This window comes from Neofelis nebulosa, chromosome 9, assembly GCF_028018385.1.
Source record: "Neofelis nebulosa isolate mNeoNeb1 chromosome 9, mNeoNeb1.pri, whole genome shotgun sequence".
Taxonomy (NCBI): Eukaryota; Metazoa; Chordata; class Mammalia; order Carnivora; family Felidae; genus Neofelis; species Neofelis nebulosa.
Window position 1 is genome coordinate 117,276,917 of NC_080790.1, and position 15,440 is coordinate 117,292,356.

General features: G+C 39.0%; 1 protein-coding gene across 8 annotated transcripts in view; it reads right to left on the reverse strand.

Moving 5' to 3' along the window:
- NCOA6 (nuclear receptor coactivator 6) overlaps window positions 1-15,440 on the reverse strand; it is a 108,911-nt gene that overhangs the window by 21,346 nt on the left and 72,125 nt on the right. For 3 of the 8 annotated variants that reach the window (XM_058685366.1, XM_058685362.1, XM_058685365.1), the window contains 5 exons: window positions 13,069-13,197; window positions 11,479-12,363; window positions 9,295-9,441; window positions 5,544-6,660; window positions 2,761-2,882 (listed from right to left, as the gene is read on the reverse strand). In XM_058685366.1, coding sequence (XP_058541349.1) covers window positions 2,761-2,882; window positions 5,544-6,660; window positions 9,295-9,441; window positions 11,479-12,363; window positions 13,069-13,197 — 2,400 coding nt within the window. Of the gene's footprint in view, window positions 1-2,760; window positions 2,883-5,543; window positions 6,661-9,294; window positions 9,442-11,478; window positions 12,364-13,068; window positions 13,216-15,440 lie in introns of all 8 variants that reach the window. The other 5 variants (XM_058685360.1, XM_058685361.1, XM_058685359.1 and 2 more) reach the window with 3 other exon arrangements.

Below are 15,440 nucleotides of genomic sequence, written 5' to 3' on the forward strand. Positions count from 1 at the left end.
TCTGATGTAGTTCAGTTTAATAAAGAGCAGGAGCTAACAGAAGCTGATATACACATTGAAAATAAATTGAGGATACTGAAGATTTTTTTATGGATATTAATTTCCATTTACTTTCTTACAAGTTAAAACTCAATTTGGAGAAATATTTTCTATGAATCCACAAAGGAAGAATAAGAAGCCAGAAACATTGCCCTCAGGAATAAAAAATAATTTTGGGAAAAGAACTGAGGGACAATGCCTTATAGATTTTCAGAAGGCAACAGTTCAAATGATTCCTTCTTTTGTGAAGCTTTTACTTGGCATTTTAGAACCAAAGCTTTACACAATCAGCAGAAAGGAAAAATCATTAACCAAGAATAAAGGTAGTTCCATGGGAAAAAGTGGGGATACAGCTGGGATACAATTTCACAAACTAGATTTATTCCATTGTTGCATAAAAATGCATAAGGGAAGTTTTAAGAAGGCGCAGGAATAAAAACAGTTGGCTCTGGCAGTTGGCAGAAATGATGGTTCATGATTTTCACAGAGGAGCTACCAAATGCTGCTGATCCACAGGGTCAGACCCTGCGGTCAACCCTAATTAATGTCTTCTGGCCAAAGATTACCATGGTACCAATGAGTACAATGTACAGAATTCAGTTTTAGAGATTTTTTTCAAAATCCTTTTCTATTTCAGGCCCAAGTCACTTCTTTACAATTATAGAGCCAACAATAATATGGCACTTCTACAAGTTTAACTCAGGTTCCCATATTAAGAAAATTGTCATTTCTGTAGAAGCCCACTGTTGTTGGGCTATGTCACAAATGTCTTTTATCTTTAAACCAGCCCACCAGGTAGCACAATAAATGCCAAAGAGAGCAGAGCAGATAATACAGCAACTTTTCAAAAGTTACAGCTGAGGGCATGGCTGCTATAAAGGTTCCAGAAGCTGGAGGCAGCAGTCCAAAGGGCACTAACGTTAAGAAGACAGGTTAGGGTTGCCGTCACATAAATGGTAGAGAATGAAAGCCAAAACACACATAGTGTCTATAACATAACCCAAACCCATATTTATTAATCAAGGGTTGCAACTCATATGCCTTTAGGCACCAGGCCAGTAGTGAAGAACAGAAGTGGTCTGGTATAAGACAATAGTAGTTCTGTGGACAGAGCCAAACTGCAGAATGAATGTTCTATCTAAAGGCATCTAAATTCAGGTTTTTATCTGGTTTAAGACACTACATGATAGTTCAAACACATGATAGGCCAAATTCATCCTGTAGGTTCCTACTTTTTAAACTCTAGAAAGGAAGCAATGATGTGTGCAAGGACCTCTGGGATTCATATAGGAATTCACATGTGTTTGAGGGAAGAAGGTATCTTCCTATTCATAATGTCATCTAGATATACCTGCCAAGACTGGTGACCTCCCTGCCTCAATTGCTGCAACTCACTGACTGGAATTGTGGTGTTCCCAACAATTTGTAATAAATAGCATGTAGTATTGACATCATGGTGTATTTATTATTATTTTTTTTTTGGTTCACTTTTAAAATACATAAATTAAGGGTGGATTACAGTATATACCCAAAATAACGTCACTCTCACTTACATGTCAAAAAGGAATAACTAGTGAGGAAGAAACAAAACATAATCCTTTGTACACACAGGGAAGAGTGACCTAAGTATGACAGGCTTGGGTGTCTTCGACTGGGTCACAGGGGAATAAGGTTACAAATCACTGCTCAGGCCAAGAGTAACAAGTATAGAGATATTGTGGCAGCTGGCCTTAGTTCTTCTATAACACCTAGGTTGGAATAAATGAATTTTAGAAAGTTTTTTTTCTTTTCAACATTTAGAGGATAATATTATTTTATAGCCAAAAAGGGGTACAACACAGGGGGCTTCACCAATAGTGATCTTATTTATTATTCAGCTGGGTGGTAGGTACATGAGCGTCTCTTTTATTACTCTTATATAGTTTTTATGTTTAAAGATTCATAATAAAAACTGTATTAGAAAAATTTTATTGTAAACCCTGTTCATTGCTTCGAGACAACCCAATAGGAAAGGCTGCAGGAAAGGCAGGCAAGCAGGATTCGAGTGAAAACATCTTTCCATCTAATCTTACTCCATTTGGATGCGAACTAGAATCTTGATACTGACAAGAATAAAGAAGCACTTGACATTTCAGTCTGATTTTATGAGGACTTAATATCAAGAAGGCTAATCTGAGCAGTATATATACACAGTTGACCCTTGAACAATGTGGGAGTTAGGAGTACCGACCCCCTGTGCAGTTGAGAATCCATGTATAACTTCTGACTCCTCCAAAACTTAAGTACTAATAACCTACCTGTGGACTGGAAGCCTTACATAACATAAACAGTTGATTAACATACATTCTGGGTTATATGTATTATATACTGTATTCTTACAGTAAAGTAAGCTAGAGAAAAGAAAACGCTATTAAGAATCATAAGAGAGCACATTTATACTACTGTATTTACTGAAAAAATTTGCATATAAGTAGATAATGCAGTTCAAACCCATGTTGTTGAAGGGTCAACTGTATATACTACATATACATATGCCTTCAGAAGTTATATTTGAAATTTTTACTTACTATCAAGGCAAAGTTTCCAAATATTAGACACATTTAATTGCTAAAGAAGCCTAGTTAGGAGACAAAATAAAATACCAATGTTTCCTTGAAGAGAAGCCTGGTACTGCTGTATAAATGATGAAAAGTACGCAATCTTTAGCTAACATTTTATCACCTGGTGGTCGGTTTGAAAATTCTGGCAGTTTAGGGCCTGAGTTGTCCAAGTTAATTCCTTGTTCTCCAGGCAATGGCTGCTGATCCGTGTCCTCCAGCCCAGTTGGGCGATTATCTGGGGTACTAAAAAACAAATTATACATTTGGGAGTAAGTTGCTTAGCTTATACATGAAAGTAGCTTAACTTCTCCCCTATTTCTGAAGACATAAAATCTGTTTACATTGTCGTATTTATCATAACTTCCATATCTCTAGTCCGATAAAATATTCAGTTTGGCATAAAAATAATCCAGCAATTTCATTAAACAATAAAATCTACTTAACCTAATAATAGTATGGCTATTTACTCAAAGTGCTTTCTACAAATTTCTGACATAATGATTTTCAAGTAATCATCCATCGCTTAAATGTTTTAAGACCTGATCATAGTTTGGACTATCAACATTATAAAGTATTATTCTTGTGAAACCACACTATTTTTGGTATAGTTATCAATTTCAACCATGGAGTCCAGATTGTTTATTTTTTGTGGATATTATAGCGGCAGCTCTCACAATTCATAACACCTTGCAAGAAGTTGTAGGTTGGCTGATGAAAATGGTATCCAGGGAATAAAGAAAAATGGAGAATACTAGAACAAAGCTAATTATTTCTGCTACAGAATGAGTATTTGCAGACATCCCCACTGGTTTTGGGATGCTTTCGTTTTTATCTGGTTGTAGCTTAGAATTTTTAGTGGGGAAAAAGAAATGAAAAAAAATGTTATCTGCTAACATCCACATTCCCAAAGAACCAATGTACTCACATCCATTTGGTTTGCAATCTTATTCCTGGCTGTATCTTTCTTCCCTATCTTTAGTTTCCCTTTGCCCTGATATTGGTCACCCAGTTTTAGACAGTATTTGATCTCATTGTATTCTGTGTGGTTTCTAAGCCTTACCTTAAATCCATTTTAAAAAGTCCTAGCACATGGAAATTTAGAGCTTGAAGCAGGTCTTTAGCACATCCAGATGCCTATAGCAATTTGTTCCTTCTATGACTTCTCTCTCACTTCAAATTATAAGGATTCTGTAGGTCTTTTTACTTTCATAGAACTGCACTGCTAAAAAAATCTCAAGATATCTGGTCCAGTCACTTCATGTTATGGATGAGAAAACAAAGGCCCAGAGAGGTGTAAGAAGCAGGTCCAAGGCTCCACAGTGACCTAGTGGTAGAGTTAGGAGCAAGTGCTCTTCCTATTATACCTACTGTCTCCCTTTTGTAGGAACCCTGATGCCTATATAAGGCCCTTTCCATAATTTCTAGCCCCAACAAGTAAGCGATCTTCCTCAGAGCTGGTGAAGACAGCAAGAATGCATACTAATGGCAACTGAATAGCCTTACAATTTTAGACTACTGGGAGAAATAAATACCCTCCCAGGACAGCAGGTTGAAAGCAGTAAAGAATTTAACTTAGAGCTACTGGAAAAATTAGATAATTAAAGGTCTTATTAAGTCTGAATTTAGGAAAATATAGTTTGTTAATATACAGTCACAGACTTTTAATTTATAATACTCAAGAAGCAGCAAGTGAATATGGTATAATCAAAGAAATATCGTGGGAAGGCTCAGAGACAGTTGGGTTTTATTTTGAACATTTATGGTTGTTTAACTAAAACTCTCCTACAGTTCTAGCAATTTGTTTCAATTAACCCATTTTACATTCATTAGTCACTATTCCCTATTAACAAATGTCTCTTCCAATTTTACGATTAAAGGCAGAAAATCCAGTTTAATCAATATGCCCTCTGGAAACATTTTATCAAAGTCAAAAAAACATGATTAACACTTAGCTTCAAGACATGACATATAAATTAATCGTCCTTCCTGCTATGATCTTGCAAAAGAACTCACCTAGAGAACCTTTACTTAAGGGGTAATTGATTTAAGAGGTCCAACCATGTTAGAATGAGGTTTTAAGCTTCTAGGGATGATGGAGATGGAGAGCCTTTACTTACTTATTTTTTCACAAAATAGAGAGCCTTTGAAGGAAAGGCATCTGTACAAAAAATTATTTCTTTTTGTAAAAAGATTTTATTTTTATTTCTTTAAGTAATCTCTATATCCAACGTGGGGCTTGAACTCCCAACCCTGAGATCAAGAGTTGCATGCTCTACAGACTGAGACAGCCAGGTGCCCCCAAAAAACTATTTCCATTTGAGAGAGCGGGGAGTTTTGATAAACTGTTTTCATCTCCAAAACACATTTGGCCTTTCTGGCTCCCTAGTAGCTGTTATAACCCTGAAGTGCTTTGTGGAGTGTCATGTGGTAGCACTGGCTACTTTTCAGTTTCTGTGTGCCACAACCCCTGAGACTATAGACTTAAGAGACATAGATCAGTCAGTTGCAATGTATGAACCTTGTTTGGCTCCTTATTTGAACAAACGATAAAAAAAGAATTAATTTAAGAGAATTAGAAAACTTTGAACACTGTCTGAGTGTGTGAGACTATGGAGAAAGTGTTAGGTTTCCTACATGTTAATGGTATTATGTGTTCATTAAAATAAAAAAACCCAACCTGTCCTTATCTTTCAGAGGTACATAGTACTGAAAATATTCACAGTCATTTTGCTTTAAAATAATCAGAAAGGTAATGGGAGATGAAGGCAAGACAGACTATGACTTGGTAATTGTTGAAGCAGAGGGATTTCATACTGTTCTGATTTTATACACGTTTAAAATTTTCCATCAAAAAAAGTTCACATAGAAATAAATACAATTTGAGGCAAAACTATCACAACCTACTTTAGATCTTGCTGACTATTTTTCTTCTTCCGAGGGGGTTTCTTCTTCTTCGGTTTATTTGCGTTGGTATTATTTTGCTTACTGTTTACCCCAAAATGGCCTGCAGAGATGTCACTCTGCAATAAGTTGACCAACAATGGGCTTGTTAGCGTGACATCCTTATTGACCGGGAAGCCAGGATTCTGACCACAGGACATCTGATTTCCATTGGGTGCTCCACTGAAAGGTGCATTGAAAGGCATCCCATGGCCTGAGAAGTGGTTTCCCGAGGCACTGTTTCCCTGCATGGCCTGCACGTGGGGGGGAACCATGTTGGTTTGTTGCATGTTAACATCAGGCATCATCTGAGACAAACTGACATCATTGTTTGCTGTAGTAGCAGGATCACCATGCTGCTGGGCCATGTGTGGGCTGGGCCCTGGTGGTCGCAAGACCTGCCCCTGAATCCCCATAACCTGAGATGGACTGTTGCTCACGGGCCCTTGCTGTGGCAGCATCTGTCCTGATATCTGTCCTGTAAACTGCACCATGTTTCCTTGCATGTTTGGAGTTGGTCCCCTCATTATCTGTGCTGGTCCCGGCATGACATTGGATTGGTTCTGAGTGTTAAACTGTTGCTTATTCCCCTGCATCTGATTGGTCATGATTTGCTCTATCATTGGGTTCTGTTGGAGTAAAACTTGCCCCTGAGGCCCCATCATCTGGTTATGTGGCGCCATCATTTGTGGGCCCTGTTGGGGAAGAATCTGCTTGGGTGGGGTCATCCTTTGAGGCGAGGGCCCAAGATTTTGGCTTTGAGGGTTCACCATCATCTGGCCCTGAGGCATAAGCTGGGCCCTTGAAAGGATCATAGGGTTCTGAGGGTTCAAGGTTCCTTGCTGCTGGACCATCTGGCCCTGGGAGGGCACAATCTGCTGGTGCATGCTCATCAGCTGAGATGGTGGGCCCTGCTGGGGCTGGCCTTGCATGTTGCCCAGGTTCACCTGAGGAACCCCAGAACTACCAGCCTGCTGGCTGTTCATGTTGCCATGAATTCCCATGAGGCCGGGCTGCATCATATTTGGTGGCCCGTGGGACACCTGGATCTGGTTTTGAGGAGGACCAGCTCCTTGACCACCTTAAACAAACAAACAAAAAAAGGACAGTTTCAGATAGAAATACTCTTATATTGGTATTAAGATACTCTAATTGGAGAAACACCAATAACCCATATATCCACTGACCAACATAAATAAATATGCTATGTTTGACATATTTTCTGTGGCTTTTTTGAAGTATGGAGACATGACTGTGGAATGATTGGTTACATTCCCAATGACCACACAACAGAGAAGGGGAAATGGTTTCTTTACTCCTGTTTGGTAACATAAAGATAACACTTTGAAGATCAACAGTTTACTTTCTTTCAGATGAAATAAAGAGAAAGGCAGCATCTCATTGTTCGAAAATGACATGTAGCTATTTTAAGGTGAAGAAAATTAATGAAAAGCACTGTAGGCTAGTGAAATAAGCTCTGCTTTAGATGAGTCAGGAAAACAACAAACGTGATGCATTGTCTTAGGAAAACCTTGGCAATGCTGAGAAGACATTTAAACATGCTTCCTGGAAAACTAATGACTCTCAAAGTTTACATGTGTGGTATTTGGATGCTGCACGTGAAAGGAAAGAACACCTAATACTTCTTAAGGACAGGTCTCCTCTACCCCAGTGTGGTAAAAATTCCTTATTCCTTATCTGAAGCTGAGCCTCTGGTGTAAGTCAACTGACAGATAACCCAGAAACTGCAGACAGAGGAACAGCTACCAAGGGATGTTAAAACTTCACTGACTCCTAGGCTCAGAGCTTTGGAGAAATGGTCTCCTCTGAGCCCGCTGGTGTTAAATAAATCTCTGATCCACCAAAACAAACAAACAAACAAACAAACAAACAAAAAACAAAACTTCACTGACCCTTCCCTGTGGCATTCCCTGGTGGATCATATAGCACATGTCCTATTATCAGTTATTTCTAATTTAGACAAAGACATTGCCTGGCTTGCTGCAGTGTTTACTTATTGTTGGGTCTTTAGGATTTTCCTATAGTTACTTGCATTATCTCCCCCTTTTTACTGAATACTCTTTTAGATTATTTTATAGCTCTTTGTCACTTTTAAGTAAGGACTAGAAAGTGGCAGCCATAATGAAGTTATGAGGCCAATCCACACTCCAGCCAGGGAGGCAGGGGACAAACTGTCCCTTGTTCACATTATTCAGTTTTTCTGAATCCCAAAAAAGATTTTGGGATCATTAGCCTTATAAACTCTTAAACTCCATGATCACTGTATATACCGTATAAACTGAATATTCTATACACACTGAATATACAGTGTATACTCATTCAATCATTAATTACTTCTTGAGTAACTAATATGCACAAGACACTTTTGGTGCTAAGGTAGTATCAATTAACAAGACACACCAAACCCCTGACTCTATGGAGTTGGCAAGAGACTGTAACAGACAAATATTTTTTCAGGAGAACTAAAAGCTAACAAGAGAAATAAAGTAGGGTTAAGAGAACAGAAAATGAGAGACAGGAGTAGAACGATCTTAGGAGAAGTGTGGAAGTCTAAACAGTATGTGCCTGTGGAAGGCACCATATAGAAATACAAAATAGATGTGCTTGGGTGGAAGAATGATGAATGATTTTATCACTATTCATAACTTCCTACAGAAACCATAAATTCACATAACCAGGAACGCAGTTTTGCTTTGGTAGATGGGTAAAGTAAAACAGTTTAACCTGCCCTTCTCTCACGCTTCAAGAGGTAGTTTGAACTTTAAAACAAAAAAAACCAAAACAAAACAAAAAACAAAAACTAAGTTAGAACTTTTCTTGTTCCTTAGTGATTTACCATTAAAAGCTGGGACCACACAACTAAATTAACTGTAAGTGGGGATGGGGAGTTCTCCACAGAAAATGTTTGCACTTACTTCATTCCGAACTGGCTCAATGAGAAAGGATAAGAAGATTAGTCCATGTGGTGCCTAAGCAACCAGAAACATGAAGTCTGGGCATATTACAACACTATTTTACAAATTTTTTTAGCCATTCTGCTCTATCCTATTTCTCCACGAATACACTGCCGGCATTAAATCTATACTGATTAAAGTCTGTTCTTCAAACACCACATTATAAACCAGAATTTAGACATTCTGCATAAACAAAGCTAACATGTACTATAGAGAGATTTTAAAAGGTGCAGTTGCCCAAAATGCCATGTGTCTCTGTACCTACAGTTTCCTTTGCCAGAAATGCCTTTTGCCCTTTTACTAACTTGGGGGTTGGCGAACTATGGCCCATGGGCCAAATCAAGCCCACTGCCAGCTTCTAAATAAACAGTGTGTGGAACACTGCCATGCTCATTTGTCATACTGTTTATGGCTACTTTTGTGCTGTGATAGCAGAGTTAAGTAGTTGCAACAGAGACCATATAATCTGCAAAGTCTGAAATATTTACTATCTGGAGTCCTTTACAGGAAAAAAAAAATTGCTGAAACCTGCTCAAACTCAACTTTAATTTCCTTTCCTTCGGTTCCCAAGACACTGTACCTACTTTTGATATATTAGTTATTGCCCTGAAAGAATAATTTGGGTTTGAGATTAAGAGAAGGACCAGGATTTATATTTATCTGTATATTCTTATTATCTATCATGGTATCTAACACACAATGTTCAATAAATGTTGCTGAATAAATCACAGAAAACAAACCTGCATGCTGGACAGTTTGATTTGCTTGCAGCTGAGGGGCTCCTGAATTCCCAGGGGTGGTTGCTGTGGTCGAAGGCACCTGACCTTGTATAAAGTTCGTATTGGCCTGTCCTGCTGAGAAGCCAGGTGGGAGGCGTTTAGGCATTCCTTAATAGAAAACAATGAGTAAGGCAGTTACCTAGCAAATTTATACTCTTGCTTAGATGTGGAATGAATAAGGAAGGATGAGCTGCATGAAGTCTCCACTGGCTTAGCTCTCTCTGTCACACTGGTAAGATCTTTAATAATAAGGTTGGGAAAGATGGTTAAAAAAATCAACACAATCTCTTACATGAGCATTGTCAAAATGAAAAAGAAATACTAAAAAATTTACACTTAGAACATGCCAAGGAAGAGATGGCAATCTGCTCCCTAAATGTGATCTGAGGCCATGTCACAGCAAGGTTTAGGGCTCACTTTTCTCTGTAATACAACAGACCCCAAAACTTTACATACTTTAACATAGGTACCAAAGTAATATGCTAAATTCTCTCATATTCAAACAAATTGATATGAAATACTATAAAACAAAGAGCTGGGTCCTGATATTAACGATAGGTGATTTTTTTTCCATTGAGGGAAATGGATGACAATCTCCTTTGTGGAAAACTTCCCCCAATATTGTGCTCGTCTCTTGGGAAGAGACAGGACATTAGCAACAATCCATAGGAGCTTCAAAGTGAGGCTATATTAAATTATCATCATGCCTTCCCGTTATAAGGTTTGCTGCAATTCCGACAGCTATGGTACCAAAAGCCATGCTTTAATGGAATCTTACTAAAGTATTACTTCCTTTTATAGGAAGGTTTAATTTCAGAAAACAGATCTGTAAGAAGGAGGATCTCAGAACCCACTCATTGTTTATAACATAGGCCTTGATGTGGCCAGATCACCTACGTGAGCACATAATCTGCTCTATGAAAGCATCAAGACCTAAAGCTCACTTAAAAATTTTTGTTTTAGTCCATTTAAGGACCAATTTTTCAATGTCCTGAAAAACGCTCTGTAGACAAATATGCATTTGTCCTTTCTTTAGCAGTGACAAGTCCCCATTTGCATGCTTCCACTATAATTAAATCAGGAATCACATTTGCAGGAGGGACTACCCAGCTTCCACTGATCCAGGACTAGATGCCCAGAACAGTGAAGTTTGGAACTGAAACATTCTTGCATTTTCTAAAAACTTCTTAGGATTTAAATATCAGAGCCTGCACGTCAGTAAAATTAATTACAAGAGAGTGAAGAGACTGATGAGCAACTTAATTTCACCAGAAACCATGAGAACATGCCTTTGCTATGTTGCACTAAAGATGCAAGGGTTTTTTTCTGGGTAGGCAATGGGTGTCTTTTGGTGGGGATATGTTCATCAGATGACAGTATTACTGGCACTCTCTATACCTTACTGAAAAGCTCCAAGCACATTCATGTGCACTAGATCAATGATTAATAAGATAAATAATAAACATGGAGATGGATAAGTTTTACTGTAATCGTTTTACCTCTCACACATTAAGCTCCATTGCTTTTTCTTCATACAAGAGGCACCTTACAAAATAAATAAATAAATCTCCTTTAGGTATAACTGGTGGAATTCCCTCTCTAAGGAGCAGGCATTGGCATTATAAACTATAAAAGTCAATGATCTCTGAAATTATTCCCCTTTAACACTTTAATCAAACTTAACAAATACCATGCTTACTACTTTACTAAGATTATCAAACTTGAAAACTCGAAGGGCCTTTTCCCCAAAAGACCCTGTATTTATTTTTTTCATTTTTGCTCTATTGCATAATCTTAATTTTTTTTCAACAGCTGAGCGGTTTAAATTAATAAAATGCATGTTTCTTCTGGACATCTTATCAGTCCAAGATCAAGCAAAAGTAATTTAAAAAACAAAATGAAAATCTCTATATTGAGTTTTACCTGCATTTTCATCCAGAGGGCTAGCTTAAATGTAACCAGTAAGATGCTGCATAATGTATCAAGTCAATAATGTATCAAGTTAACTAAGTTACATCAAGTGTCACCACTACATCCACAAAGCCAAATAATTACATCCTCCCTCCATTAACTCTAAAAATTGAAGTTCTACTAAGATCTATCTCCAGTAAATTTATCAACACAAATAGCTTCAGTGCTCCTCACCTCCTAGGCCTGGATGTAAACTCTGTGGCCCCTGGTTTGGTGGCTGCTGCTGCATCACCATGAAGTTAGGTGGCACATTTCCCTGTTGAACCATAGGATTCCGACCGGGAGAGCTGACGGGCTGCTGAAATCCCTGGGGAAGTGGGTTATTTTGAGGTGGCCTTGGTCCCATCTGCTGCTGAGTTTGGTTAACCGTTGGGGAGGATGCAGGGGATCCCTGCTGGAAGGAGGAGGGTGAGGAGGCAGGAGACTTGTTGGTGAGGTGGGGCTGCTGCAGGGGGGTTGGGACCCTGGAGGGCCCTCCCTGCAAGCTCTTCATCTGAGGAGCTGTGAACTGGCCTGGGTTGCTCATCTGAGGAAAGTTTGTATGGGCTTGTGAGGCTTGCTGGCTGCCAAAGGGATATGGAGGGGGCGGGTGGGAAGGTGTCTGTACCGTGGCTAAGGATGGTCTTGCCTGGAGCTGCTGTTGCATCGGGCCAGGCAAGGGAGCCTTCTTCCACCCTTGGCTTGCAGTCATTGTGCCCAGAGAACCCTGGGCTGGAGGAGGCTGAAGGGCTCCAGAAGGCAGCTGGTTCCAGCCTGGAGGAACAGGCACCTGAGTTGGGGCAGTAAACTGGGGTCTCATTCCCTGTGGCTGTTGCTGCTGATGCTGCTGTGGGGGTCTTGCCTGCAACTGCTGCTGCTGCTGCTGCTGCTGCTGTTGCTGTTGTTGTTGCTGTTGCTGCTGCTGCTGCTGCTGCTGCTGCTGCAGCTGGGGAAAATTAGCTGGGTTCATTTGTCTGTTCACAGGGACAGGCTGCATTGGGTGGTGCGGGGGAGCTAAAGATCCTGAGGGATGATTTTGCTGCTGTATATGGAGCCCAGAGAGGAGTGGATCCATTGCATCTGTTTAAAGACAGTCAACAAAGCAATAATTAAACTACTGCAACCCTAGATCCTACAGTAGTCCTGGCAATCGTGAAAAATATAGAGTAAAATCCCCTGGTACCTTCAATGAAATGTTTGCGAACACCTTCTATATGCAAAGCAACACACCAAGATGACAGAAAGATGGATACTGTCTAGAAAGAGCTTATGGTTCAAAAGTGGATATAAGAGCCAAACATAAAATGTGGAGAGCAGTATTTTCCAAAGCATATTCTTGGGAACTATGTTCATTAGTGTTATAAGAAAATAAAACAAAATACAGTCAATTTGGTTTGGGAAACAACTGAACCTAACCACCTTAGACAGGTTTCTTCATGGCAGGACTTCCAGTGCCTCCAATACATTAATTCTGAATCTCTAGGAAGGAGGTAACATATGATGCACTTACCAAATTTATTATGGAATTCTCTGCCAAGAAGTATCTTGCAGGACTAAGTAGCCCAAGGAATGCATTGTTAGGAATGTTGGGTTGTAACTGATAAGAGAAAGAGAAATTCTGAGAAGGAAATGGACTTTCAACTTGAAGAAATAGGGCAGATTTTGTGAAGAAGGTGGCATTTAAGTTGGGCAGTTAGGAACGTGGAATCAGAAATAGCTGAATTTTGTAATGATCTCTGCAGAGAGTTCCAGCCTCTTTAAGCCACAAAGATTGGAGGTCATTACCTGACTGAGAAGCAGGGCGAGGAGTCCTGGGCTGCAGCTCTGAATTGGGGCCTGGTGCCATCATGGAAGATGACACATTTCCACTCTGGGGTATCATAACAGTGGCAGGGCTGGTCATCCTTATTAGTCCTAAAGGAAAAAGAAAATCTGTAGAATAGAGTACTGGAACTGGCACAACATTTGTTTTTAAGTAAAATATTTCAAGAAGATAAAAAGGTATGGAAAATTTATGTACCCATCATCTACCTTGTTAATTAACATTTTGCCCCATTCCCTTCAGATACATATGTAGATACAGCAGAAGTCCCCACTCCTTCCCAATCTCTTTCCACTCCCACTCTCTTATAATTGGGATTAATAGTTACATGCATGTTTATCTTTTCTACATATGTGGAATGTATGTATGCTTTTAATCTTTGTATAACTGGCAAAGTCTGTCTTCTTCAGTTTCCTTTTTCTCTTAGTATTATTTTTTGAGATCCATCCATCCTGACTGCTATTTTATGGAACCCACACATTTATTCTCCTGCTGATGAATAGTAAGATTCTCCCTCCCACTGCCCTGAATTTTCAATCTTATAATTCTGCAATGTCATGTATTCTTGTGGACATGTGTCTTTAGACTATATACCCAGAATTCCTAGGTTTTAAATTATAAGCATCTTCCATCTTAGTAGATATTGCCAAACTGCTCTCATAAGTGGTTATGCTAGGGGTGCCTGGCTGGCTCAGTCAGAGGAGCATATGACTCCTGATCTCGGGATCATGAGTTCAAGCCTCATGTTGGGTAAGAGATTACTTAGGTAAATAAATAAACTTAAAAAAAAAAAAGTGGCTATTCCAATTTATATTCCAACTAGCAATTTGAGAACTCCTCTTGTTCCGTGTCTTTCCAATTTCTGATACTGCTAAGGCTTTATAGGATTTACCATCTATATTATTAAGTGAAAATATATTATCCTCTCTTCATGTCTTTGCTTTCTGGCATCAAGATTAAAAAGTAACTTCAAAATAGAGCAGAAAAGCATCTTTCCTCTTTTTCTATGCTCTGGAAGAACATGTGTATCTGTTCTTTAAATGCTTAGTAAACTTACCTGGAAACTATCTGGGCCTGTGGGTTATGCTAATTAATTCATAAGGAGACAGATTTTTAATTATTTCACAATTTCTTAAATACAGATTTTTCAAGTTTTCTTAAGTCAGTTTTGGTTAAATTATATTTTCAAGAAAACTGTTAATTTGCTGCTGCTTCAAAATTTATTAGGCTAAAGTTATTCACAACTTTTTTCCATTCATTGAGATATAATTCACATAGTATAAAATTCACCCTTTTAATTTTTATTTTATGATTCTACTTCTAAACTTTACTTTTTTAAGTTTTTTAAAATATATAATTTATTGTCAAGTTAGCTAATATACAGTATATACAGTGTGCTCTTGGCTTTGGGAGTAGATTCCCATGATCCCAGCGCTTACATACAACACCCAGTGCTCATCCCAACAAGTGTCTTCCTCAATGCCCATCACCCATTTTCCCTTCCTCCTCGCCACCCCTCCCCCGCAATCAACACAGCTTGTTCTCCGTATTTAAGAGTCTCTTGTAGTTTGCCTCCCTCTCTGTTTGAGACTATTTTTTCCCCTTCCCTTCCCCCAAGGTCTTCTGTTAAGTTTCTCAAATTCCACATATGAGTGAAAACCTATGGTACCTGTCTCTGACTTATTTCACTTAGCACAATACCCTTCAGTCCCACCCATGTTGCTGCAAATGGCATGATTTCACTCTTTCTCATTGCCAAGTAGTATTCCATTGTATATACAAGACACATCTTCTTTATCCACTCATCAGTTGATGGACATTTGGGCTCTTTCCATAATTTGGTTATTGTTGATAGCACTGCTCCAAACATTGGGGTACATGTACCCCTATGAATCAGCACTCCTGTATCCCGTGGATAAATGCCTAGTGGTGCTATTGCTGGGTCATAGGGTAATTCTATTTTTAATTTTTTTTTTTTTGAGGAAGCTCCATACTGTTTTCCAGAGTGGCTGCACCAGTTTGCATCACTACCAACAGAGCAAGAGGGTTCCCATTTCTCCCCATCCTGGTCAACATCTGTTGTTTCCTGAGTTGTTAATTTTAGCCACTCTGACTGGTATGAGGAGGTATCTCAATGTGGTTTTGATTTGTATTTCCCTGACATACTATAAAACTCACCCTTAAAAAATTTTTTTTTTATTTTTTGAGAGCGAGCAAGCACAAGCTGGGCAGGGGCAGAGGGGGAGGAAGGAAGAGAATCTGTGCTGACTACACAGCCCAATATGGGGCTCAATCTCACGGAGTATGAGATCATGACCTGAGCTGAAATCAAGAG